Source organism: Octopus bimaculoides, chromosome 5 (assembly GCF_046866305.1).
Source record: "Octopus bimaculoides isolate indiv1 chromosome 5, ASM4686630v1, whole genome shotgun sequence".
NCBI lineage: Eukaryota > Metazoa > Mollusca > Cephalopoda > Octopoda > Octopodidae > Octopus > Octopus bimaculoides.
Genome location: NC_142932.1, coordinates 79,705,190 through 79,732,098, shown reverse-complemented (window position 1 = coordinate 79,732,098; position 26,909 = coordinate 79,705,190). Strand labels below are relative to the sequence as shown.

The 26,909-nt window shown below is 36.0% G+C and overlaps 1 protein-coding gene across 1 annotated transcript in view; it reads right to left on the bottom strand.

Moving 5' to 3' along the window:
- The window catches only part of LOC106874958 (FYVE, RhoGEF and PH domain-containing protein 2), a 493,421-nt gene that overhangs the window by 380,895 nt on the left and 85,617 nt on the right, over positions 1-26,909 (bottom strand). The window contains exon 3 of the mRNA XM_052968055.2: positions 10,651-10,830. Coding sequence (XP_052824015.2) covers positions 10,651-10,830 — 180 coding nt within the window. The remainder of the gene's footprint in view (positions 1-10,650; positions 10,831-26,909) is intronic.

Sequence of the window (26,909 nt, the reverse complement as noted above, 5' to 3'; positions counted from 1 at the left end):
GATGATGATGATGATACATAAATGCACCCATGCCAGTGGCACATAAAAAGCACCCAGTATACTCTGCTAAGTGGTAGGAAGGGCATCCAGCCACAGAAACCATGCCACAACAGACAGAGTCTGGATAGCTCCCTGCTAGGCAGCTCCATGTCAAACCATCCAATCCATGCCAGCATGGAAAGCAGATGCTAAACAATGATGATAATGATGATGATTACTAAAGGGTTAAAGACTGAAACATGTTAAAGGTAACATACATCATGACATGGCACTCCCTACCATCAATCAAATGACTCACACAGCAGATAAATGTATTGAGCAATTGAGTTCATATTTCATCACAAATAGGTCGTAATCTCAGACAGGACACGTATTTCTATTTGTCTCAACTTGGGAAAAAAAGAGAAAAATTAGGATTGGTACAGTGAGCTTGCATGACTTTTGGAGGAAGAACTCCAATTACTATTACTATTAAGTATTAATGTGCCAAGTTCTGATTGCTTACTTGTGCATTTATATATGCAGATATGTATATGTGTACATGCATATCCACAATTGGTAGGTTCTGTAATATCATTGTATTTCTGTTACTTAAATGTAAATTTTAACATGCAAGCCCTTAAAGGCAGACTACTCCATTAACCATTGCAACCAGCAATTCCTTCATATGAACCATTTCAAAGCTAGCTATAGCTTTCTTCACACAGAAGCCAACAAAACACTTGCTGCAGAGGCAGAAACACCAATGCATGCCTTTCAACCAGTTATGCAAAGCTGAATAGATAATGCTTGAAACTAAAGTTACATCTTCAAATTAATATAAGGTACATTTAAACAACACAGCTTCAACTATACTTCATCATTTAGCAATTTGTTTTGTTTCAGTCATTGGACTGTGTCCATGCTGGGGCCTGCCTTGAAGAATTTAGTTAAATTGCCCCCAGTACTTACTTTTAAGTCTGGTACTTATTCTATTAGTCTCTTTTGCTGAACTGCTAAGTTACAGGGATGTAAACAAGCTAACACCATCAAATGGTGGTGGTGGTGGGTAAATACCAAGACACACATATACATATGTGCACATGCATCTACACACACACACACACACACACACACACGCACACTTTACACACAAAATGGGCTTCCCTACAGTTTCTGTCAACCAAATTTCATCAAAAGGCATAGGTTAGCTATGGGCTATAGTAGAAGACACTTGCATAAGATGCTACACAGTGGAACTGAACCCAAAACCATGTGGTTGCAAAGAAGACTTTTTAATCACATAGACATGACCGCACCAATGCTGGATGGTAAAACGTCACAATTTTGTCCAACTACAAACGCCACTTAAAAGAAAACAATACCAATTTTGACATTAACTCTGAAAGTCCTGTAGTGATTTCTCTAAGTAAATCTCCCAATCCTGTCAGAAAATGGCGATTTTGATGCAAGTGCAGCTACACCAGTGTAAAAATCCTTAAACTGTAGCTTTTGCATGAATATGGCTGCAACTTCATGGTAGAATATAATGAATGTTGATGAGCTGGCAGAAATATTAGCATGCCAGGCAAAATGCTTAGCGGTATTTCATCTGTCTTTATGTTTGGGGTTCAAATTCTGCCGCAGTCAACTCTACTTTTCATCCTTTCGAGGTCGATAAATTAAGTATCAGTTGCATACTGGGGTTGATCTAATCGACTGGCCCCTCCCCAAAAATTTCGGGTCTTTTGTCTAGAATAGAAAAGAATATCATTCAACCACGGTGGTGGTTGGATATATTCTTAAGTCCACCATTTCATCAATCACAGTAGCTTCCAAGCTTCACCACTAATTCAGTTCTCAACTAAATTGCAAACTGTTAACAGTTTTAAAGAGGACACCTCGACTACACTTTGGCATAAATAGTTTGAGATTTGGTTCAGTAGAAAAAGGTTACATCAAAATATCTGCGACCTCAAGGGGGGCAGTAAGGCACCTATTCATCTTCAATTAACATAAATTTTTTTATTTTAAAATAAAAGTATACTTTTCTTAGGCTTAAATAATAGAAAAATGCATGAGGAATTCAGAATCGTTAGTCGCATTGAACAAAAATTAGTAGGAAAAAAGTTATGAGGTGAAATGTAATGAAATTTATTGTCAGTAAATGAAGAAGAAGTAACGCCCCAATAATATATTTCTAAAATGAATGCTTACATTCTCATGTAGCAAGATGGCAGAAACATTAGTGCACTGGGCGAAATACTTAGCGGTATTTCATATGTCTTTTTGCTTTGGGTTCAAATACTACCAAGGTCAACTTTATCTTTCGTATATTTTATTTTTTTAATTAAGTATTTAATAAAGTTATTTTTAACATGCTGTTGAATTAGGGTAAGTTTAACTTTAATTATTAATTTTCTCTTTCAGCTTTAACTTGTTTTCTGCTTTTTTTTGCTTTTCCTTTTTAGTTGCTTTCCTTTTCTTTTTAATTATTTAATCAGGCTAGTTCATTAATGTGTTATATGCTTCAGATATGTGCATCTAAATTTACTGAGGCAGGAATATAGTCATTTTTGGCAGACCTGAAGGCATGTAGTAAGGCAGTCCAGAAAAGGCATTGGTTAAAAGTGCTTATATTCTAAATTTACTTTCTAAATTTCAAAATTAATTAAAAGGGATTTTTCATAAATCAAATTTATATTAATGGGATGTAGGTAATTTTAACTTGTGTATATCTGATATGCTTTTATAATTACTGTTGTATTGAATAATTATTGATAGATCTGGATTAGCAGCAGTCAGTGCTATTATCCCCAACTCAAAATATAGATTACTTAAGGTGAATCTGGTAACTGATGGTTTTGGGGTCTTGTTGTTTGTAACGTTTGGTGAGCCATGGTGCAACCAAAAAGATGGTAAAATTACCTGACATTAATTTGGTGTGGATGGGTAATATCAAATAATTCAATCATAACATATAACTCTTTTATTTGTTTCAGTCATTTGACTGCGGCCATGCTGGAGCACCACCTTTAGTCGAACTAATCGACTCCAGGACTTATTCTTTGTAAGCCTAGTACTTATTCTATCAGTCTCTTTTGCCGAACCGCTAAGTTACAGGGATGTAAACACACCAGCATCGGTTGTCAAGCGATGTTGGGGGGACAAACACAGACACACACATATATAGATATATACATATATACGACGGGCTTCTTTCAGTTTCCGTCTACCAAATCCACTCGCAAGGCTTTGGTCGGCCCGAGGATATAGTAGAAGACACTTGCCCAAGGTGCCACGCAGTGGGATTGAACCCAGAACCATGTGGTAGATAAGCAAGTTACTTACCACACAGCCACTCATTAAAAAAATTGAAATATTATCTTTCAGTATTCTATAAGTTAAAATCTTGAATTATTAACTGCAATGCCTGGAAAAATCATGGATTACATGGAAAAAGGCGAGCATGAAAAGTAATATTCTTAAGATTATAAACCTGGAAAAATGCAGGACAAGTTATTACACCTGTAAAAGTATAGGACAAGCTATTACTTCTAGTAAAGTAAAAAATAAGAAACTTTTTACTTAGAATATTGCAGCTAAAATTAAAATTTGAATATTAAAAATTATTTTATTATAGCTTATAAATAACACTATACTTATTTAAGTAGAATTTGGCTGATTTACTACCTTAAATACATAAAAAAGTGTCTAATTAGACAAACTTACAAATTAACTGAACAGTTTTGTACAATAAATTTATAAGATGAGAACTGTAAAGAGTGATAAATTAGAAGAACTCGCATTCTTTGCTGCAATATTTTAAGTAAAGAATTTCTTATTCTTAACTTTACTAGAAGTAATAGCTTGTCCTATACTTTTACAGGTGTAATGTTGATAAATTAAGAACCAGTTACATACTGGGATCGATCTAATCGACTGGTCCCCTCCCCCAAAAAATTTTTGGGCCTTGTGCCTTGAGTAGAAAAGAATAACTTGTCCTGGACTTTTCCAGGTTTATAATCTTAAGAATATTACTTTTCATGCTCGCATTTTTCAATGTAATAATGAATGTTGGTGCACATTGTGAATGTGGTTTTACCTATTGTCAATTTTTACATTTAAATAAATAAGGTGCAATATGACACGACAAAAATTAAGTTATCTTACCTTTTGCATACTTTTTATGTTTGAATATATTGTAGGTGAAATGAGACTAAGTATAGAGGACAAACATTGAGTTTACTTGTGAGTCATAAAAACTGAAATTACATAATTAGAGGTAAGAAAAAAAAAAACTTAATTTGCTACATTGGTGCAGGTGTGGCTGGGTGATTGAGAAGTTTGTTTCCCACCTACATGATTTCAGGTACAAAGTGTCTTCTAAAACATCTTTGTGCCAACCAAAACTTTGTGAGTGAATCTTACAGATGGAAACATGCTAGTGGTTCTTGAGATGTCTTGTCCATGGACAAACAAACACAACTGAAAACAATACCTCTGCCTTCACTAAAGTGGAGGTAATAAAGTTGTGCTATGTACTGTATTCTTTCTTTGTCTTCTTAAGCTAATATGAGTATTTCTCTCATGGTAACTACTGTAGTATAATTTATTTCTAATAGAACATCCCTGTTTAAGTAGGGATAAATATTACCTCTTGGTATTAATATTGTGTCTCTGTTGCTTATATATATATTTATATATATATATATATATATGTGTATATATATATATATATATATATATATATATATATATATATATATATATATCATCGTTTAACGTCCGCTTTCCATGCTAGCATGGGTTGGACGATTTGACTGAGGACTGGTGAAACCGGATGGCAACACCAGGCTCCAATCTAAACTTGGCAGAGTTTCTACAGCTGGATGCCAACCACTCAGAGAGTGTAGTAGGTGCTTTTACGTGTCACCCGCACGAAGGCCAGTCAGGCGATACTGGCAACGGCCACGCTCGAAATGGTGTCTTTTATGTGCCACCCGCACAAGAGCCAGTCCAGGGGCACTGGCAATGATCTCGCTCAAAAATCCTACGAAGGCCAGATATATATATATGTGTGTGTGTGTGTGTATGTATGTATGTATACATACGCACACATACATACAGGCACACACATTGGCATGCACACAGGAGTATGTCTGTGTTTGCAAGTAAATTATCAAGATATATTTTAAAAGATTATGCATTTGATCTCAAAATGAAACAAGATCAATTGCTTCAAAGAGAAGCAGTATAATTCAAAAATATTTTTCTCTTTGTCATTGCAACAACTAACAGCAAAAACCATTCCAGAATGCTAACCAGAGATCAATATTTGGGAATATCATATACAATATCTTACTGTATTCTCTAGTTTTTCAGCAGTAATAAAACACGTCCAGAATATGATCAATATATTTAGGGATAAAAATATATATATCATTTGTTCAGTTTTACATCAGTTTTTCCATACTAGCATGGGTTAGATGAGTATAATAATGAGGCATTCTTTTACACCCAGATGCCCTCCCTGCAGTTAACTCTTCCCTGTTTAAGAAATGAGGACTTTCTTATTTCACACATCTTGGAAGATACTAAGCTAGCAGATACCAATGTTACAGCTTCTAACTCACTGATTTTTCAAGAGGTACCAATGTAAACAAACACACACATGCATAATAGACATCTATGTATAGTGGCTTCATCCATCAGCCTCAACATATGAAAGGGAGATCTAGAAAAACAGAAGACAAAGTGAAGACTGGTCTCAAGATGCCAAGCCTAACCAAAGAGATTACATAGGTGACACAGTGCTAGAGAAAACCTGGGCTCTTGAGCAAGCAAGGCAAAGAAAATGCTAAAAACGGGTGAAATAATAATGACTAGAAAGTTCTTGTAGCACCCCTTCTCTGTCTCTCTGCCTCTCTTTCACTGATCCTCTTTCTACAGATTCTTCACCTCTTTGATGCTTCTCCCCCTCTCTCTCTCTCTCTCTCTCTCTCTCTCTCTCCTCCTCCTTCCCTCTCTTTATCACAAACCCCTCACTTCCTCAATCCCAAACTTCAATTGCTCATATTTACCCATATAAGATAGGAAATCTTCTGAATCTCCCCAACTCAATTCCTTTGATTTATCTTTATCATTCTCTCTCTCTCTCATCTTCATTAACCTCTGACACTACTCTTTCTTTTACATTATTCCCCACTTCTGTTTCTTCTGTTACCCTCTCTTCTGCCATCTTTTCACAATAATAAATCTGTTCCTCCCAACATATTTCAATTTCTTTTAACATCACAAGCTTAGTTTATGTTATCATCCTCTCTTCCTTTTTCTTTCTCTCTCTCCCACAGTCCTGGGACTCTAAGAATCTTGCAAATTACAAAGCAACTTCACTAGAACTGTAATAATAAAATGTACTCAAAACACTCTGTAAAGCAGTTGATGAATCAAGCTGATACAACAAAATGGTCAAGAGGACTTATTAGTCTTTCTGAGAGCAAGACAAGTTCTCTAGTTCAAATACATTAAGAAAATACAAGTGGTGGATTCTGGTGGACTCTGGTGGAGCCCTCTGTCATAAACAACAGATGAGAGTTATGCAACTTCTTTTTGAACCATTTTCACAAAGAATTTGTTTATAATGATCAAATATTTGTGCTGTACATTAGCTTACTTCCTCTATCAAATCAACGTTGACTGTACATATATACAGTGTGCCACATGTCAAAGTGATCACAGAGCAACAGGAAATGAAATGTTTTGCTCAAAAACACTTCACGCTGCTTAGCCTGGGACTGAAAACCACAATCTTGTGACCATGAATGCAACATCTGATCTACTAGGCCACACAGCTTCACTAGAGCTAATACATCGAGAGAATACATGCAGTACTCTATGTAAAGTGGTTAGCATTAGGAAGAGCATCCAGCTGTAGAAACTTTACCAAAAGTGAGACATTTGAACAAGACATTGTTCTTTGAACTATTTAAGAGGGTAGTAGCTCACAAAGAGAATTGACGCAAATAGTGATGACCCATCCGGCCTACCAGCATGGAAAGTAGAGTTAAAAGCGACAAAGATAAAGCTACATCCAGATTTGATCCCACTGCCCACGTTCACTAACTCCTACCACAGCCTTGAGGATAAAATCCAACACTGCTAATTTCTCACTATGTACAATCTTTAAGGTACATGAATGATTACACATAAAGAGATACTGAGTAATGATATAGTGAATTAAGACAGAGTAGAGGGGGAAAAAAGATTTACACAGAAAGAGAAGTATACAGACTGATAGACAGACTGAATTACATAAGTAGGTTATTAACAATCAATGAGAAAAACAGAAGGAAAATAAGCATATATGTTCATGGAGAATTCTTAATGTATGTGTGCATGTGTATATATGAATGTGTACATACACACATACATTACATATGTACAACCATACGTATATTATATTGCATGTCTACTAACCCACAGATAGAAATAGAGAATAAAGTCTGAGATTATAGGAGAATAGGAAAACATCACTTCAGATGATTAGGTTTAGTTTAGATTTAGTTATTTCAATAGTGTATTTAGTTGCTAAAAAGAAGACCAACAGTCTGTGATTCTCATTTCACTTTAGCACCATTTCTGAAAATTGCAGGCATTGATTATGTTTGGTTGAAAGACACTGATCCATATGATAATGATAGCAAAACTAAACACAGAGCTTACTTATCGATGTTTCACTTAAAACAAATTATCAGGTTCAGCAAGCAAACTGACCAAGCATCAAAGACAGCATCTTGGAGTTACTTTCAGCTCATCGCCTCATCATTGATTAAGATAAAGTTGTAATGATGGTAAAGTAGTTTCAATGCTGAAATCTTTCCTACCAAGCTATACAATGATTGGTTCAAAGTTCAGTCACATGTTTATGTCATGAATATTGTGCTAAATGCTAAGACAAGGCTCTGTCAAGTCTGATCTGAAGCTAAACAACAACAAACACAAAGCAAAGTAGGAGTGGGATATCTTTTGAACATGCAAGAGGTAGATCAGAAGTGGGGGACCTTTCTTGTTAGAGAGTCACAGTGAAGTTAATTGCCAGGCAAAGGTGCACTAAAGTAAAGGATCATTGGCTGCTATTCTAACTAAATGTGTGAGAGTAAGAGTGTGAGTGTGTGTGTGAGTGTGTGTGTGTGTGTGTGTGTGTGTGTGTGTGTGTGTGTGTGTGTGTGTGTGCATGCGCGCGTGTGTGTGTTTTACCATTTGACAAGTTGTGGAGGTTTGTTTACATGCCTGTAACTTAGTAGTTCAGCAAAAACTGAGAATGACAAAATAGATATCAGACTTAAATACTGGGGTTGATTTCATCAACTAAAAATACCCCTTTGAGATGGTTGCTGCCCAGTCAAGTGACTGAAACAAGTAAAAGAATACATCATACGAATATGCAATAGAATATATTACATCAATATACAAATATCCACATACATCTATGAATGTATGTATATATATATATATATTGTGTGTGTGTGTGTGTGTCAGTGAGGGGCTGCAAAAACTAGCAAGTCAAAGGATGGTACCGATGATATTTTGATCCATTTAGATTGCTTACCTTTATGTTGGGCGAACTTCACCTTTCCTTCATTTTTAAGGTCAATAAAATTAGCAGCAAACAAAATAGAGGGGTTGATATAATGTAAATAAGGTCCTTGAAGGCAGTGCTCTAGAATCACCACTGTTTAATGACTTTAACCAGTAAATAAAAAAAAATAAATAAATAAAATAAAATAAAATAAAATAAAATAATGTCCTCGCTGGAAATCAAAACTGGATCAGAGAGAGAGAACATGCAATTACGATCCTTGTACAATAATTATACTGTTGATGTCAATTAGTTTATAAAATATACATGAAGTTGTTTGATATGACAACTGAGTGAGTTACACATGGAATACTTAATGTAATCCTTTGATTCAGATGTTGAGGGCTGCATCCATTCATGTAAGGAATAATGTTGATGATGATGGTGGTGGTTGTGGCAATATTGGTGGTGATGGTGACAATGACAACAGTGGTGAGGGCAATTGTGGTGATAGTAGTAGTGGTGGTTGCGATGATGATGATGATGGTGGTGGTGGTGGTGGTGGTGGTGGTGGTGGGTTAGTGATGATTATCATATTCTCATCAATAGTTACATGTAATTAGAACAATAACAATAATGATATTTGTATGCTGTCAACTTAATGTGACAGTCCCATGAAAGGAATAATACTATTGCTATTTAGCCCTAGGAAGCAGCACCGCTTCCTGTCATCCATGACACATTTCCTGTGTCCTTATGTTTACAAGGGGAGACAAGCACCTCCACTTAGCTAAGCCTGCATCCAGAGACATGTTTCTGAGTCTTTGCTCGTTGTCAGTCTGGAGTAGCAATGGCCTGCTAGTTGGAGATGCCTTCTAGTGAAACACATTCACTGATTTCAACTGCATAAATCTCTCTGAGAGATTTAGAAATGTATTATTTCTGATTTTGAAATCAGCGAATGTGTTTCACTAGAATTCTTATATGTTTACAAGAGCTTGACAGGCATCTCCAACTAGCAGGCCATTGCTACTCCAGACTGATGATGAGCAAAGACTCAGAAATATGTCTCTGGATGCAGGCTTAGCTAAGTAGAGGTGCTTGTCTTCTCCTTGTAAACAAAAGGACACAGGAAATGTGTTAAGGCCAACAGGAAGCGGTGCTGCTTCCTAGGGCTAAATAGCAGTAGTATTATTCCCTTCATGGGACTGTCACATTAAATTGAGAGCATACAACTACTTTATCGCATCACTACTGCATAAATCTCTCTGAGAGATTTAGAAATGTATTATTTCTATTGATAATGGCATTGATTTTTAACTACAGGAGAACAGCTTCAGACTTAAAATAGAAATGAAACTGTCACAAACATGCCTGGCCCAAAGACATGAAAATCAAAAGAACAGCTTACAATTGAAAATTACAAGTAGACACACTAAGAATTTATGGTTACTCTTAAGGACATTGACAATGCAATTGTGTGTGTGTGTTTGTGTCAGTGCATGTGTGTGTATGTAACACTATGCAAGTGGCAGTCAGAAACTGAGATTTGAGGACACTTAGCTGCTGCTTATTGAAAGTCATGCAACAGGATAAAGGCCCCCACTTTTATTGGCTCAAGTATATAAATATATAAACTATATTTTGTGTGTGTGTTTTCACTTTTCAATTTTTTAAAAATGTGCTTGAATTTTTTTTTTTTTAATTATATTTTACACTTATGCGAAATTGTATTTTACACCAATAAGGACAAATAGATGATACAAAAACAACAACAGAGTCCAGTCCAACCCATGCCAGCATGGACAATAGATATTAAATGACGATGATGAATCCGATAATCTTTACTACTCTAAGCACAAGGCCTGAAAATTTTTGTGGGAGAGGGCCAGTTGATTAGATCAGTCCCAGTATGCAGCTGGTATTTAATTTATCAACCCTGAAAGGATGAAAGGCAAAGTCGACCTCGGCAAAATTTGGACTCAGAACGTAAAGACAGATGAAATACTGCCAAACATTTCACCCAGTATGCTAACGTTTCTGCCAGCTCACCACCTATGATGAATCCCATAATAAAACAAAGTACTTACGTTCAAATCTCTCCAGGTCCTCCTCGGTATATGATCTCCGATTTACAGCTGGAGTTCCTAGTCGTGTTCGATATCTACTGTACAGTTCCTTCTGACCAATGAGCTCTGCTTTGTCATGTAGCATATCTAATAGGCTACTGTGTTTATCAGTATTCAATGACTGATCAGTGTTACAAAAACCTGAGAGGAAAAGAATAGTGTTAATATAAAGACAGCTTTAAACCACACACAAATGTATATGCATATATAAATCTATCTCTTTAGACACACACTTCTGTGTAATAATAGCCAATAAAATGTTGGTCAATTTTTCAATGATTGATTGGGCAATTTCTCCATTCATACATTACATTGTTATAAAGCAAGGAGAAACAAGAGTAATGGAAAGATACGGAAGAGACTTAACATATGAAGTGAAGTATGAGTACTTGGTGGCAGGCAATGAGTGAAAACACGTTGCAGACACTCACACACACAGACACACACATAGAGAAAAAACATAGAGAGAGGGAGGTGGAGTGGAAGGAGGATGGGAAGTGGGGTCATGAAAAATGGGAGGATAGGAGGAAGAGTGGGAGGAAGAAGAGTCCAAAGAAGGGAGAAAGAAGAGGAGGGTAAGAGGAAGAGGAGGAAGAATGGGGGAGGAGAGGGGAGGAGAGGGAGGGGGAGTAAATGATGAGCAGTTATGGGAGGTTTATACAAAGAAAACAATTTGTTTCATTTAAATTTAATTTCAAGGTAATTAAATATTTTTCTTTTGAATATTAATATTCATTTTATCATTGTGTATAAGTTACAAAAAATTTGATGAAAGACAAATTATTAGTGAGTAAATATGCTATATTTCTTGATATTACTTATTCATTGAATTAATGTGATAGTGGGTGAGTATTCCACAAATCTGTGTACTTTTAAAGTAATTCTGAAGCTGAATCTGTATATGTAATGAAGCTGAACCTTTGAATTCCCCATGTTATCTAAACAAGTGTACACACAAACACATACATATACACAATAGGCTTCTATCAGTTTTCCTTTGCCAAATCCACTCATGAGGCTTTGGGCACTTGCACAAGGAGCTACACAGTAAATCTATATAATTGGGGATCAAATTTGTTAACCACAGCCACACCTGTGACTACGTATACATAAATTGTACTTTATAATACAGTGGGTAACATCTCCATATCAAAGGCTAATCACCATGACGATAAAGGAAGAAAATATCCCTGGTGTCTATAAGAACCAGCCAGTAACTATCATTCAATAGTGGCAGTGAAATTGTGTCAGTAACTAAGATGTTGAAAGCAAAAAACAAAAATTTAACACATCAAGGAATAAATGAAAAATGAATTGAGCAGTTTTGTGTGTTTTAAATGGCTAAAATAGCTCTTTCATGATATAGTTGCTTCAGTTTTAGCACAAGGTTATCATACCAAGTCACTTGCCAAACAACTACAGTTCTGAATCTATATTGATCTGACTAGGACTTCAGGTTTAATAAGTTATAGCTTAATGAAGTGGTTGAATAGTTAAATGCATCATTAAAAGTAAAGCTGGAATCCCAGTTAAAACAATATTATCAATGTATTTTACTTAGAGTTTAGAGTCCTACCTGCCATCAACAAACGTTTTGTTGTTTTCCAACAACTTGAACCATAATACCAAATAGCATGCACACACAGACACACATGTATATATTAAAAAAATACAAACGGCTATATTTCAATGAAACAAGCTTTTGGTTTTTCCTATCCAAAAGGGGTTTTCAACCTGATATTTACAAGCCATTATTTATTGTTTTATGTGTGTGATTCAAGATATTCTCAAAATAGAATTAATTCACATTCTCTTGAATGTTTATTTAGTTCTTAATGACATCACACATGCACCCCCACACACACACACACACACGCACACAAACACACATATGTATACATTCATATATATATCAAGTCAGCTTGAATTTTGCTTGCTTGCAGTGTTACCCAGCCAAACTGGCACATAATGGGAAAATAGTATGAATTAAGTACCCCTTGAAATATAAATATGAATGGAAAACAAATTTCACGTAAATCGGACAAGTGGTTGTAGAGATATTAGGGGTTTTCAGGGTATAAATACCCAAAACAGTGCATAATGGGGAAAATATTCCAAAATTAAACTTAACCTTGAAAGAGTAGAAACTCTTAAGCTTTCGATTAGACACTGACTTGACAACGAAAAAATACGATTTGTTTTTTACAGTAAATGTTTCTATTTTTGACTTTTATTGAATACAATATTTTAGCTTTCTTTAAACAGACAATATTTTAATGTTTCTTAAAATTATTTTCAAGTGAATGCCAATACAAAAATTTTTTGGGCATATCTAAAAAAATACTTTAAAGTGAAAATGACTTTAAAAATGCAGTAAATATTTCATAAAAGACCTGTTCGTGACTTCGGTGTGAAATAATTTTTTCCATAGGTTTTTTTCAAGTGCATTCAATGCATCTCATCTCCAAAGATTTGGCTGCTATTTCTAGCACGCCCTGCTACTCTGTAACAGCTACTTGCAATATAGGACCTGAAATACCTGTTACGTGGTAGCAGGGCGTGCAAGAAATAGCAGCCAAATCTTTCCTATTTATGCGTGATTTTGCACACGCACATACATACACACACACACACACATATATATATATATATATATATATATATATATATATATATATGATGGGATGTTGAAAAGTTCCTGGCTTTAAGAGTATCGCAAAAGGCCCTGCAATAAGTGTGTGAATCTGAGAGGGGAATATGTCAGATAAAATCATAATTCACTGATCCTCCTGTGTTTTCTTTTACCAAAATCCAGGAACTTTTCAACACCCTTTGTATGTATATTCATATATACACTTCTTTCCAGAACCACCTCCTTTCAAAATCCATCCCTTACTTACACATGCATAACTACCATAGCCGTTACTTGGAAATGAATGTTATGTGGTAACATGTACCATACTGTCACTAATAATTTTAGGTGTCTTTGGAGTGTAAGAAGAAATAGATAACTTCTCACCTCTCCCAACTTGACTCAGCAGAACATCTAAGATGGAATGGCTTAAGAGGGAGGAAGTGTTGCACCAACGTTCAGTTAGTACTCACTTCAGTTGAGTAAACATGGAGTGACAAAAATGAAGTGCTTTACTCAATTATATAACGTACTAACCAGACCATGAATTGAAACCACATCTTTCTGATCAGGAGCTTCAAGTTATGAACACTAGGTCACACACCCTTACACACATACACACACAAATACACATACATGAATTATATACAAGTGTGTGTGTGTGTGTGTGTGTGTGCTCGCACTTGCATATTTGAAATACTTTTCTCTTTATCATTTCATAAATGTACAGATTCTCGTTCTTCGTCATCCCTACCTCACCCATCTCCTCTATCTCCAAAGTATTTCCAATTTCAGTGGTTATAAGCAGTGACTGGTAGAGATAGGACACTGCGATTGTTATGATTACTCAAGGTAAATAAGGATGTGCTGTGCTAGCAGGTAAATATAAGTCGGAAATATAAAAAATTTTTTTTATCTATTTAAGCAGGTTAACTTAGGAAATAAGGATCTCAAAATATCTACTGAGATGAAGATTTAACTCGTCACATATAAATTGGATTAAGAATATATGTTGCTATATGTAAAGTACAGATTGTTGGCAGTGTGGCCATACACACACATACGTGTGTGCATGTGTGTACATATATATAACACATACATATACAGATATATATATACATACACAACAGAATCAAATTCAAAAGACCCTTTAGCATTAAAATTATATATAAAAATTTTACTTTTTTTGTGTTATTATCTGATTAAATACATTTGTATGACTATCTTTTGTATGTTTCAAAAGGACATTATAACCAAAAGATGAGAATATTCTTTCTTCTAAAAAATGGCACAATGTATGGGCTTATTATCATCATTTAACATCTAACTTCTTTGCTGACAAAGGTTGGATTGTTTGACAAGATCAAAGCAGAGTTGGAGAATTGTGTTGAGCTCCAATACACACACTTACACACACACACACTACACACACACACACACACACATGCATGCATACACACACCAGTAAGTAGTTACAGATAAATGTATACATATTCAAACAAAGACATGACTGGTCAAATAGCAATATTATTAGGTTACTAGCCTGTTGATCAGATTTGTGCAGACTGGGGTTGAAATTCCTAAGGTAAACAATGTCATAACAACATACTAGCAAAAGAAGACACAACTGCCTAACAAAGCCCTGCAAAATGATCTTCATCAGAGACATTCCTACACAAATGCAAGATATGCAATATATGCCTAAGACATATATAAATTAATGTATATAGGTTTTTTTCACTTTTATGGTAGATAGCTAGAAAATGTGCTCTTACATGCTACATGTGCCCCAATTTCAATTATATGGCTTTGATTCTTAAAATAGCATGCTCTAGTGTAACCCTTTAGAATTCCGATTACTCTGTCAAATGTAATGATTATTTATTCAGTGTCCTCAATTAATCATGCATTAACTTGTGGCTTTGATATTTTGATGATGCGATTGTTAATACTAACAATGACATTGTAGGTTAGGTGCATGCAGCAGTATCTGATGGGTTTGAACATAAAACAAGTAAAATACTCAGGCCAGATATGATCGGTTTAAATGTTGAAGGGTTAAGTAACAGGAGTTACCATTGGTTTGTGCAAAGTGGAGGGGAGAACTTATTATTATACTTTTAATGCAAACAGTGAGTCCAAAAAAAAAAAGATCTGTTCAACAGAACTTTAGATGTATACCAAATGTTCTGACATGGTCAATATTGAGAACAGTTTACCAGCAGCTAGAACCAATAAGAGAACCTTTGCATTGTCAATCTCATCTCCCTGTAATTCAAGGGTGTGCCCGGATACCTTATCACCATCATCTCTTTTTACAGCTCCACAGTAAAACATCTGTTCCTGTTAGTTTATCATCACCTGACAGAAAACTCCTCAATACTACACCCCACCACCTCACTAGAGGGGTCTTATCTTGAAAGCTACTTTAGTGACCTCTCAAGTGCCAGTGCCATGAAAATAGTACCCAATATACTCTGTAAAGTGGTTGGCAATAGGAAGGTCATTTAGCCATAGAAACTATGCCAAAGCAGACATTGGAGTTTAGTGCAACCTCTGGCAAGTCAGCTGCTGCCAAATTGTCCAACCTAATCCAGTATGGAAAGCAGATGTGAAATGGTGGTGATGATGATGGTACATAGCTTGAGTCCATCTAAAACATACAGACTTAGTCTGAAGCTTGTTTCTAGTTTCCATGTAGTTTAAGCATTTGAGATTATAAAATTTTCCCCTGGATGTGCCACTGGTATTCTTGTTTTTCAGTTGTGTGGACTAAGGCAACACAAAGAGCAAAGATAACATGGTGCCCATCAGAGAATCAAACCCATGACCTAATGATCTTGAGCCAAACACTAACCACTAGGATACATGCCTTCTCAGTCACACACACACACACACACACTTTTCTCTCGCTCTCTCTCAAAATATACATTGTATTGGCCTATAATATATAATATTTCCATGTTGCCATGGAGTATATTCATCTATATAACTTATTTCAATGCTGGCATAGAGTTGTACAGGTTTGTAATGTACCTATATATATATATATATATATATATATATATAAACACACTGTGTATGTGCGCGCGCGTGTGTGTGTGTGTGTGTGTGTGTGTGTGTGTGTGTGTGTGTGTGTGTGTGTATACTATGCATCAGTATCTTTCAATCCAGCTGAACAAAACCCATAGTGTTATAAAAATATGCCATTGTCTTGCAGTAAAATATGTGTGCAGAAAGTACAACTTTTCAGAATTTGAAGACAAATTGCTTTACAACAATGCATAGGAAGTTATCTTAGAAGAACAGAGAAGAAGCAGTGAGCTGAGAAAATAATTGGGTAATGAAGGCAATGAAGCATGTACAGAGATGAGACAACACATTATAGTGATGATAGAAAATAACCATAGATGAAAGAGGAATCAAGTGAACATGATTTTATCTGTTATGAGAACAATAATACAGGATTGAGTGAGATGAAAAGATGGTACATTACAAACCTATACAACTCTATGCCAGCATTGAAATAAGTTATATTGATGAATATACTCCATGGCAACATGGAAATATTATATATTATAGGCCAATACAACTCCATGCCAACATGGAAATATTATATATTATAGGCCAATACAACTAACTCCATGCCAACATGGAAACATGGTATCTTACAAAAGAATATACTCCATGCTGATGAGGCACATTACAGACCAATATTTTTTCATGGATTTTCATGACTTTGTTGCCATCCAATTCCATTATTATGAATTTGGATTGGGAGCTTCAGTTATAGTGAATCTTTATACAACCATGGATGCCACCCCTATGGCTGTGTTGCAATTACTCTCTTGATAAAGCTTGGTGATCCTGGTCATTGGTCTTCAAGAATTCCTCTGCTCAGCATCAATGTAAGAAGCACTGTTGGCTCAGCTGAGCTCTTCCACTACCTCTTCACAATCCACCATGCTGCAGTCCCATGATTTCACCATATCCCTGGCAGAGTGGCTGAACAAGTGCTATGCTTTGCCAAAGGGCAGCCCATAACTATGCAGGGCATGGTCATCACTCCAGAAGGTATTTTCAAAAACCCACATATCCAAACAGACCAATATAACTTCATGTTAATATGGAAAGAGATATTGAGAAAGCTCACTTAATCTTGGAAGTCATCATCTTTACTAATATATCAAACTTTACACTGAGTGGTATTCCTCATAACAAGAAATATCAAGTTCCTTGGATTCCAGATTTCACACTATTTTCATATTATATTAATGAAAGAATATTTTAAAATAGTGATATTGCATTGCCAAATGAAGGAATATTTTATACAGAACCCATGATTAACATTTGGTAGCTCAATGCATATCTGTCAAATTTCACCTATATGACATGGGTCAACCCAAGGCAATTGCAGAAAATTCCAGCTGACAGTGCGAAAGAACCTTCAAATACATAGTTCCAAAGAGAACTTTTTAATCACATAGGCGTGTGTGCGTGTGTATGTGTGTGTGTGCATGAATGCATGTGTTTTTTCATGCTATGAAACTCAAACCAAATGTAACAAATCTATTATGCAAATCTGAAATGTATATATTAAATAATTTCAAAATATCACTATTTGGTTTGACTTCACTTTTACAGCTGTTGTTCAGTGTTACTTTTAGTGCTCTCAGTGCCATGGGATCTGCCTATCTTGTATCGGTCTTGTCAGCCACATTCACACTAATGAGAAACAATGTGCTGGAAGCAGAGGAGGATGACTACCTTGGATTGGTGTTGTCATCACCTTTGGATGGGCAGTCAAGAAAAGTAAAAGGAAAAAAAGAATCCTTCTAGAGTACACTTTTCCATGCTTGCATGGGTCAGATGAAATTTATTGAAGCAGATTTTCTATGGCTAGATGCTTGTTCTTTCACCAGCCCCTACTTGTTTCCAAATAAAGTAATATTTTCCCATGGCCAGATATGCTCTTGCAGAATACTAGAAATGAATGACACTGCTTGTATAAAAGTGACAATCATTTACAATTATCACGTGATAGAGACAAGGAGACACAAGCACACGCATACAAATATACATATGATACACATATATGTTTCAGTTTCCATCTGCCAAATCAACTCACTACAGGGTGTCCACAAAGTCTGGGTACATGGAGTAAATAAAATCATGACATAAACAATTAAATATAAGAAATAATAATTTCTTAAAGTATGTGTTAATCCCCATGTGGGTACATGGAGTAAATAAAATCATAACATAAAGAATAAAATATAAGAAATAATAATTTCTTAAAGTATGTGTTAATCCCCATGTACCCAGACTTTGTGGACACCCTGTAGACTATGGTCAGCCTGGGGCTATAGAAGAAGATGCTTTCCCAAGGAGCCACAATGGTGGGATTGAACTTGGAACCATGTGGCTGAAAAGCAAACTTCTTATCACATCTATGTACATATGCATGCATATATATGTGTGTGTCTATACACATGTATGCATGCATGCATGTGTAGGCATCTCAGAATTAGAGAGAGACACTCTTCATTTGATCTGTGTGGATATTCCCTGATGTTTCAAAATTGTCAATGTATAATGCACAAGGCATGTCTGTCAAATTCTAGATTAAGTATTTAAATGCATCAAATGATATTTTGCTTCCAGAAATAAATCTTTCAAAGTTGATGGCGTCTATTTTTGAGATGTGTGTGCATGTTTGTGTGCATATATATATATATATATATATATATATATATATATATATATATATATATATGTATGTTTTGTGCTACATTTATTGTTGTATGAGTGTGTAGAAATATCTGTGTATGTATGTATGTATATGCACTTTTTTGTACTGTATTTTATCTCCTTTCAAGTTTTATCTGTTTAATAGAAAAACTATTTGAAAAATATGCAATATGGTTACTCGAGTCACTACAAACATCAGTACAATTTTCTTCAAATAATGCACACCTTTCCATCTTAAATAAGGGAAGATATTAAAATAATGGAATCCAGAATACTTCTAAAAAGGACAGTACAACCACAACTTCTCAATCAGGGACAACCTGGGGCTAAATAACAGCAACAATTTTCTCTGTTATCAATGAAATTCTTTCCTATAATCACTGATTTTTTCCCCACAGAGCTGGTCGCCAGACATATAATCTATGCTCACATATGTACATAAATAGCTGTATCAGTGCAAATACACATGCACACAGATATCATACACATGTGCTTATAACCAGTGCAAATACACACACATACATACATACATACATATATACATACATACATACATACACATGTATACACATACAGGCATATATACACTCATGTATCAGAAATAATACGGTTATGTCATTATTTGTAGAAAAGAGAAAAAAAAACTAGACAAGATTATCTCAAAACTCATGTTCACACACACACACACACACACACACACACACACTCAAATGTATAAATAAAAGAAATCTTTCAAGGCAGAATCTTTAGGGATTTGAGAAATCCTTTGCATAAGATTTACAAGTAAACGAAACATACAAAACTAATGATGATGATGATGATAATGAAGATGATGTTGATGATGATTTCTTTCATGTATTATAATAAGAATATTAATAAGATTATGCTGAACTGTTGTGAAACCAATTTTGCTGCCATGTGATAAAAAAAGAAAGTGAAAGAATAAGTTATCAAGAATTGGTTTCTCCCAAATTAAATCTTGTTAGAGAAACCATACAAGTAATAACGAGTAATTTTGTTTACATCATTTTTTTAATTGTATTTCAGTTATTGCCGTGATTAAAAGTGTTGCTGCTGCTGTTGTTGTTGTTCTTATTCTTGCTGTTGCTCTGTATTTTGTTTCGGGTTACTTTGGTCTCAGGGATATTTCTGTGAAGGTTCAAAACTAATCCATTGCAAATAGGAAGTAACAGATATGAGATGAAATGAGGAAATCAATAAAAGCAGCAGCAGCAGCAGCAGCAGCAGTAGTAGTAGTAATAGAAGTAGTAGTAGTAGTGGTGGTGGTGGTGGTGGTGTGCAGCTCAAAATCAGCCCCAAATTAGCAAACTTATAATAAAAGATATTCCAACGATGACCAGAATTGTAGTGAGATTTGGTTGCTATTTCTAGCAACTCAAACACCTTCAAAGTGCTTATAATGGTTGGTATTGGAGAGGGTGGTAGATATGGTTGAAGCACTTGTTTTTGTTGTTCAGCCTTGGATCTGTGTATCCAACTTAATTTAATACACACACACACACACACACACACACACACACACACACACACACACACACACATACATACACACACAGAGATCAGGTTGTTGCTTTCTCGAGCAAGACACTTTATTTCATGTTGCTCTAGTTCACTCAGCTGTAGAAAAGAGATGTGATGTCATTGGTGCCAAACTGTATCGGCCTTTACCTTTCCCTTGGACAACATTGGTGGCATGGAGATGGGAGACTGATATGCATGGATGACTGCTGGTCTTCCACAAACAACCTTGCCCGGATTTGTGCCTTAGAAGAGAACTTTCTTGATGCAATCCCATGGTCATTCATGACCAAAGGAGGTCTTTACCATACACACACAAACATATGCACTTCTTTGCCTCTCCAGTTCGTGCTTCACAGCATTCAATACACACACACTTCTCCACGTCTAGCTGTACAGCCTTTTTGTTTGTTTATTTCACCGTTTCGTTTTCCTGTCTTGTTTTCCGTCCGCCACTATCCTCCATGAAAAAGATTTAATTTGTGTTCGTGGGAAGAGCCATTTTAATGATGTGTCCTGCCATAACTCTTCGAAACGCCTGTGTTTTAATGGTGGCAGCTGATGAAGGATATGTTCTCTATGTGGCCTGCTTATTTTTTGTACCTTGTTTATCATTTTGTCCATGTTTTTTTGCAGCATCATGTACCCAGATATGTTTCTATATGTACATGTAGATGAAGGTATGTACATACATGTACATATATATGCATATACTCATATATTGTTTATATATACATATATATATATATATATAGTTTTATCAACTTTCTTCTGTTGATATCCATATGCTGGCATGGCTTGAACAGTTTAACAAGAGCCAATGGGTCTGAGGACTACATTGTGCTCCAGTGTCTGCTATAGCATGGTTTCTATGGCTGGATGCCTTTCTTAATGCTAACCACTTTACAGAATGTACTGAGTGTGTTTCTCACAGTAGGCCCACTAGTGAGGTTTCCACGTAGCTTGCAAGACTAAGGTCACCTTCAGCCAAGTGGGGCTACAGTAGGGCTACAGTAAAATGACCACCACCACCTCTCCTGGAACAAGTGTCTTACTACAGAGAAGTTACATGCATGGTTATTCACATTATCAAAAAGTAGGCAGAAGTAATTGGAAGTAGAACTGGAAAAAGAGATAAAATAGAAGCGACGAGGTGTCAATGTGAACTTTTAAGGTACAAGATGGTGAATAGAAGTAGATTGGTACGGAAGAAGAGGATGTATGGAAAGGTAGAGATTGCAAGAGTGTGACAAGAAAGAGAAGGTTACAGATGTGGCAGGGGTGGAGGGCAGATATAAAGAATGAAAAAGAAGGGCTTAGGAGTAATTGATTTTTAAAGATGCATTGGAAGGAAGGTAAGAAGAGCAGATGATGACTATAGTGATTGGGTAAGGCTGAGGAGCAAATACAGTTAATAGTGGATCCAGAGCACCAGCTGTCTGGCTTCCATGCCAGTGGCACATAAATAGCACCATTTGAGCGTGATCGTTACCAACATCGCCTTCCTGGCACTTGTGCCAGTGGCACATGAAAAGACATTCGAGTGAGATCATTTCCAGTACCGCTGGACTGGCTCCTGTGCAGGTGGCACATAAAATACACCATTTTGAGCGTGGCCGTTGCCAGTACCGCCTGACTGGCCTTCGTACCGGTGGCACGTAAAAGCACCCACTACACTCTCGGAGTGGTTGGCGTTAGGAAGGGCATCCAGCTGTAGAAACTCTGCCAAATCAGACTGAATCCTGGTGTAGCCACCTGGTTCACCAGTCCTCAGTCAAATCGTCCAACCCATGCCAGCATGGAAAGCGGACGTTAAACGATGATGATGATGATTATATATATATATAGGTGCTCTTTATCATGGTGGAGGGGCTTGCATGGACCAATGACTGAGAGCGATGCCACTGGGTGTTCTAAATTCCTGCTAGGGCCACTTTTGGCAGCAAGGTCGAAGATAAGGACCCAGACTGAGCACAACCAGTGGATAAAGAGGGCTATGCCACTTGAAACTATAACTGGGTCAGCAGCAGTCCGTTGCAGTTTCATAACTGGATCCTGCGTGTTTCATTTCATATGTACCACAGAGGACAGTCATGAAATCAAGTGTGTGGGTCACTTCCTGGCAAGTTGAGTTTCACTTTAAGCATATTCACACCATCAGTACTTTCTTCTACTCTGGCTTTCTTTCATCTCTAACCATATATATATATTATGATATACATTGTTTTTGAAATTCACAGCCAAGTGAGACAACTACTGTACTTTGTTCATAGGGAATGTGGGTTCAAGCCTAGCTATTTACACTTTTCTTTGATATCAAAATAAGGATGGACTTCAGCATATTAAGATTTATTAAAGATATTATGGATTATTTATTTATTAGATTTCATTCCATAGTTAAGAAGGTTTAAATCTTTCACTATGCACATTATTCTTTCAATAGATTATCAATGATTTTAATAACATAATCACAAAGGAAAGCAAAGAAAAGTGAGCCAATATTTTTTATAAATAACCGTACGCAGCTCTTTCTAGAACAAGAGATTATACGCGTTTAACAATGAATACAGCTTTCAAAGATGTTCTCATAAAGACTGCATCTTCAGTACCACTTATGTGAACTTTATACTATCTCAAGAATTAAATGCTTCATAAAAAAAAAATTACCCCAAAAAATTCTTTTCAGGATTTTCTATAAACTCCCAACTTCCACATAGTTTTCAAAATAGCAGTCAAGTTTCCACAGGTACTCCTAGTACAAAATTATGCATGTTATATATCTGCAGAGAGAGAGGGGGGGAGAGAGAGAGAGAGAGAGAGAGAGAGAGAGAGAGAGAGAGAATTGGCTACAGCAGCTATCGAAATACAGTCAGTCATAATGTTATGCAGCAATGTTATACAGCCAACTAGAGGTGTTCCTATCAAGGAGTTATGGGATTCAAACAGCAGTCATCACAGAGGAAAGGGAATAAATGAAGGAAGAATGAATGAATGAATGAATGAATGAATGACAAAGATGAATGAATGAATGAATGAATGAACAAAGATTATCATGAGGATAGTAGTAATAATTATGCTACAATAATAAATGAATTCTTTATAAGGAAACAAAAATGCAATGACTAATTTGATAAGGTACCAGATTACTTGATTAAGTGTGTCATTGGGGTTTGTATTGTCCTCAGTATATGAAGAGTTGGATAGGTTGGACAAGATACATCACTGTACTTACATGGCAAGAAAGTGGAGCCAGGAAGAGAGAGAGGCTCTAGTCTGATTAGGAGATAATTTTTATGGCATTGATATATTGATTTCTATATCGTATCTCCACTGGATATGATAGGAAATAAGGAAATTGTGAAAGATGAAGGAATGAGAGATAACACTGAAAAATTTTTATGGATTTAGTATTTTTAGCTTGAAACTGAACTAATATTTAATAGGATTTAATTCTTTAGATAGAAGAGTTGGTGAGTAGTAGAGAGGATGGTTGGAGGGAATAGTGAATTAAGAGAGAAAGCAAAACAAAAAAAAAGGAAGATGAAAGGAATAGAAGATAAAACTCTAAGGATAGATACAGATGTGGTGGGGGAGCATGTAGAAAAATGGAGACAATGTCAAACAGAATGATAATTAGACAAGGAAAAGCAGGAACAACCAGAGACTGAGAGTTATTCAGAGAGCAAGAGACAGACACGAAGAAAGAGAGATTGGTAGATGAAGACAAAGAAAGATAAATAAATTATGATAATGCTTCTGATTAGAAGACAAAGAATTCCTAACTTCCTTGTAATCCTTCTTTAAGTGGATGAGAGTTCATGTTCCTAAGATTACAAGATATTTAATATTTACCGAACAGACTGTTTGCTTAATTCATTAATAAAATGAGAAACTTATACAGAAGCAATATCACTGTTTGTTCAAATCACTGCTAATATGGAATATAATATAAAGAATCAACAACTTGGAAATCAATCTATATTTACATACCAAGGGATAAGGGATTGGCAGGGAGGAACTCCTTTTTCGTGTTTTTATTGGGTTGTTCTGAGAGAAGGGGCTGTACTTAAGGCTTTCATAGAGTCTCCAAGAAAGATAATATTATCCTTTAACAGTTGAAAGTTGTCAGCTACAGGAAAAACATATACAAGGAGGATTTTTCCAGGGAGCAGATATTCTGAAGAGGAAGGACAGAGTGTAATTGTGCAGGATTTGATGAGTGGATGTGACAGACATGAGGAAATCAGCAATTTCTGAGGAACAGTGGTCACTGTAGTCATTAATAACTTATCATGATAGTGTTGTTGTATCTGAGTCTGTTGTATCTATAGATTTAATCTATTTAACTTTCTAAACATCACTGTAGTTGTTTAGCCTAGGTCATTTCTAACTGAGTAGATCTATGATCAAAGGCGTTCCAGCTATAGCCATCCTGTCTTTTTCCTATGTACAGAAAACAAAGGACCACATTATCTAATGCAAGGGTTTTCAAACTGTGGTCCGCGGACCACAGGGGGGTCCGCAAGGACAAGACAGGGGGTCCGTGGAAAGCCAAGACAGGGGGTCCATGCAAAGCCAAGCAAGCACATCCTTCTCACTAAGTACGTATTAAAAAAATCTTGTGTGTATAATTGACAATAAACCTATTTGCTAAATACTGTTAAATAAATAAATGTGAAAATATATGTTATTTTAAACAAATATTTATGTATAAATTTCATAAGCGTTTATAAGGGGGTCCCTAAGGTAAAGCCTGAAATATAAAGGGGTTCGCAAGTCAAAAAGTTTGAAAACCCCTGATCTAATGTGTCCTTTTCTAAGATGATGGAGCATGGTTTAAGAGAGATCTGGCAACTATTCCTGCAGATGAAGCAACCATGTAGAAGTTCCCACTTTGGTTTGTATATAGGAGTTGTTGGTGTTTGTGTTTCCTCAATAAACTAATTTATGTATGGATTTCTGTTGTATACTCTTTTACTTGTTTCAGTCATTTGACTGTGGCCATGCTGGAGCACCGCCTTTAGTCGAGAAAATCGACCCCAGGACTTATTCTTTGGAAGCCTAGTACTTATTCTATCGGTCTCTTTTGCCGACCCGCTAAGTTATGGGGACGTAAACACACCAGCATCAGTTGTCAAGCGATGTTCGGGGGATAAACACAGACACGCAAACACACGCACACGCACACACACACACACACACACACACACATATATATATATATACGACGGGCTTCTTGCAGTTTCCGTCTACCAAATCCACTCACAAGGCTTTGGTCGGCCCGAGGCTATAGTAGAAGACACTTGCCCAAGGTGCCACGCAGTGGGACTGAACCCGGAACCATGTGGTTGGTAAGCAAGCTACTTACCACACAGCCACTTCTGCGCATGGATTTCTGTTGTGTATGGATTTCTCAATACAATGTTAAGTTTATGAATTTCTGCAGTATAAGGAGCAATTTGTGGTGTTTTGTATTCTAAATATTTCTTTACATTTTCATGTAAAGAATTAAGATCTTTCAACAGTGTTATATTGTTGTGCTGTGTTTTAATACTGTATTCTCTGAAAGTAGGTGACCAAACCAATTATAGATGTTTAGATATACTTGATTCTAACAAAATGAAAATCAATTAACAATTGGGAATTTCCATCCATTCTGGAAAAAGAAACAAAAGATCTTATTACAGTTTCAGATCAAAAACTTCCAACAAATCAATACACACACACACACACACACACACACACACACAAATGTAAAGAAATAGGTCCTGCATTACATATAAGACCAATACAATGAAATTGGATATTTTCATAGATAAAATGCAACAGCAGGTTAACATCAAAGGTAACTTTGGCAACAGAAAAGTCCAGTTAAGATAAAATATCATCATCATCACAACCACCACTACCACAATCACCACATCACCAACAACAACAACAACAACATCACCATGATCTTAAATCACCACGTCTGCTAGTCTATGCTAACAAAAGTTGGATGGATTTTCTGAGGCAGGGTTTTAGAGCTGGATGCTGTTCCTGTATCCCAACCCTCTCAGACACCTTTTATAATACATAAGGACATGATATACTTATTCTAAAATCATGATATAAACAGGATGTATAAATATTTGCAAATGAGTGAGACTAACAGAAAATGATGCCATTAATATTAAAGGATTTGTACATAGTTTGAGAGAGTGTTAATTGCTACTTCTATCTCAAATTGCACCCTACTGATAGAAGCAGGCAGTTAATTATAAACTCATTTTGCATTTTAATCAAAGACTAACATATC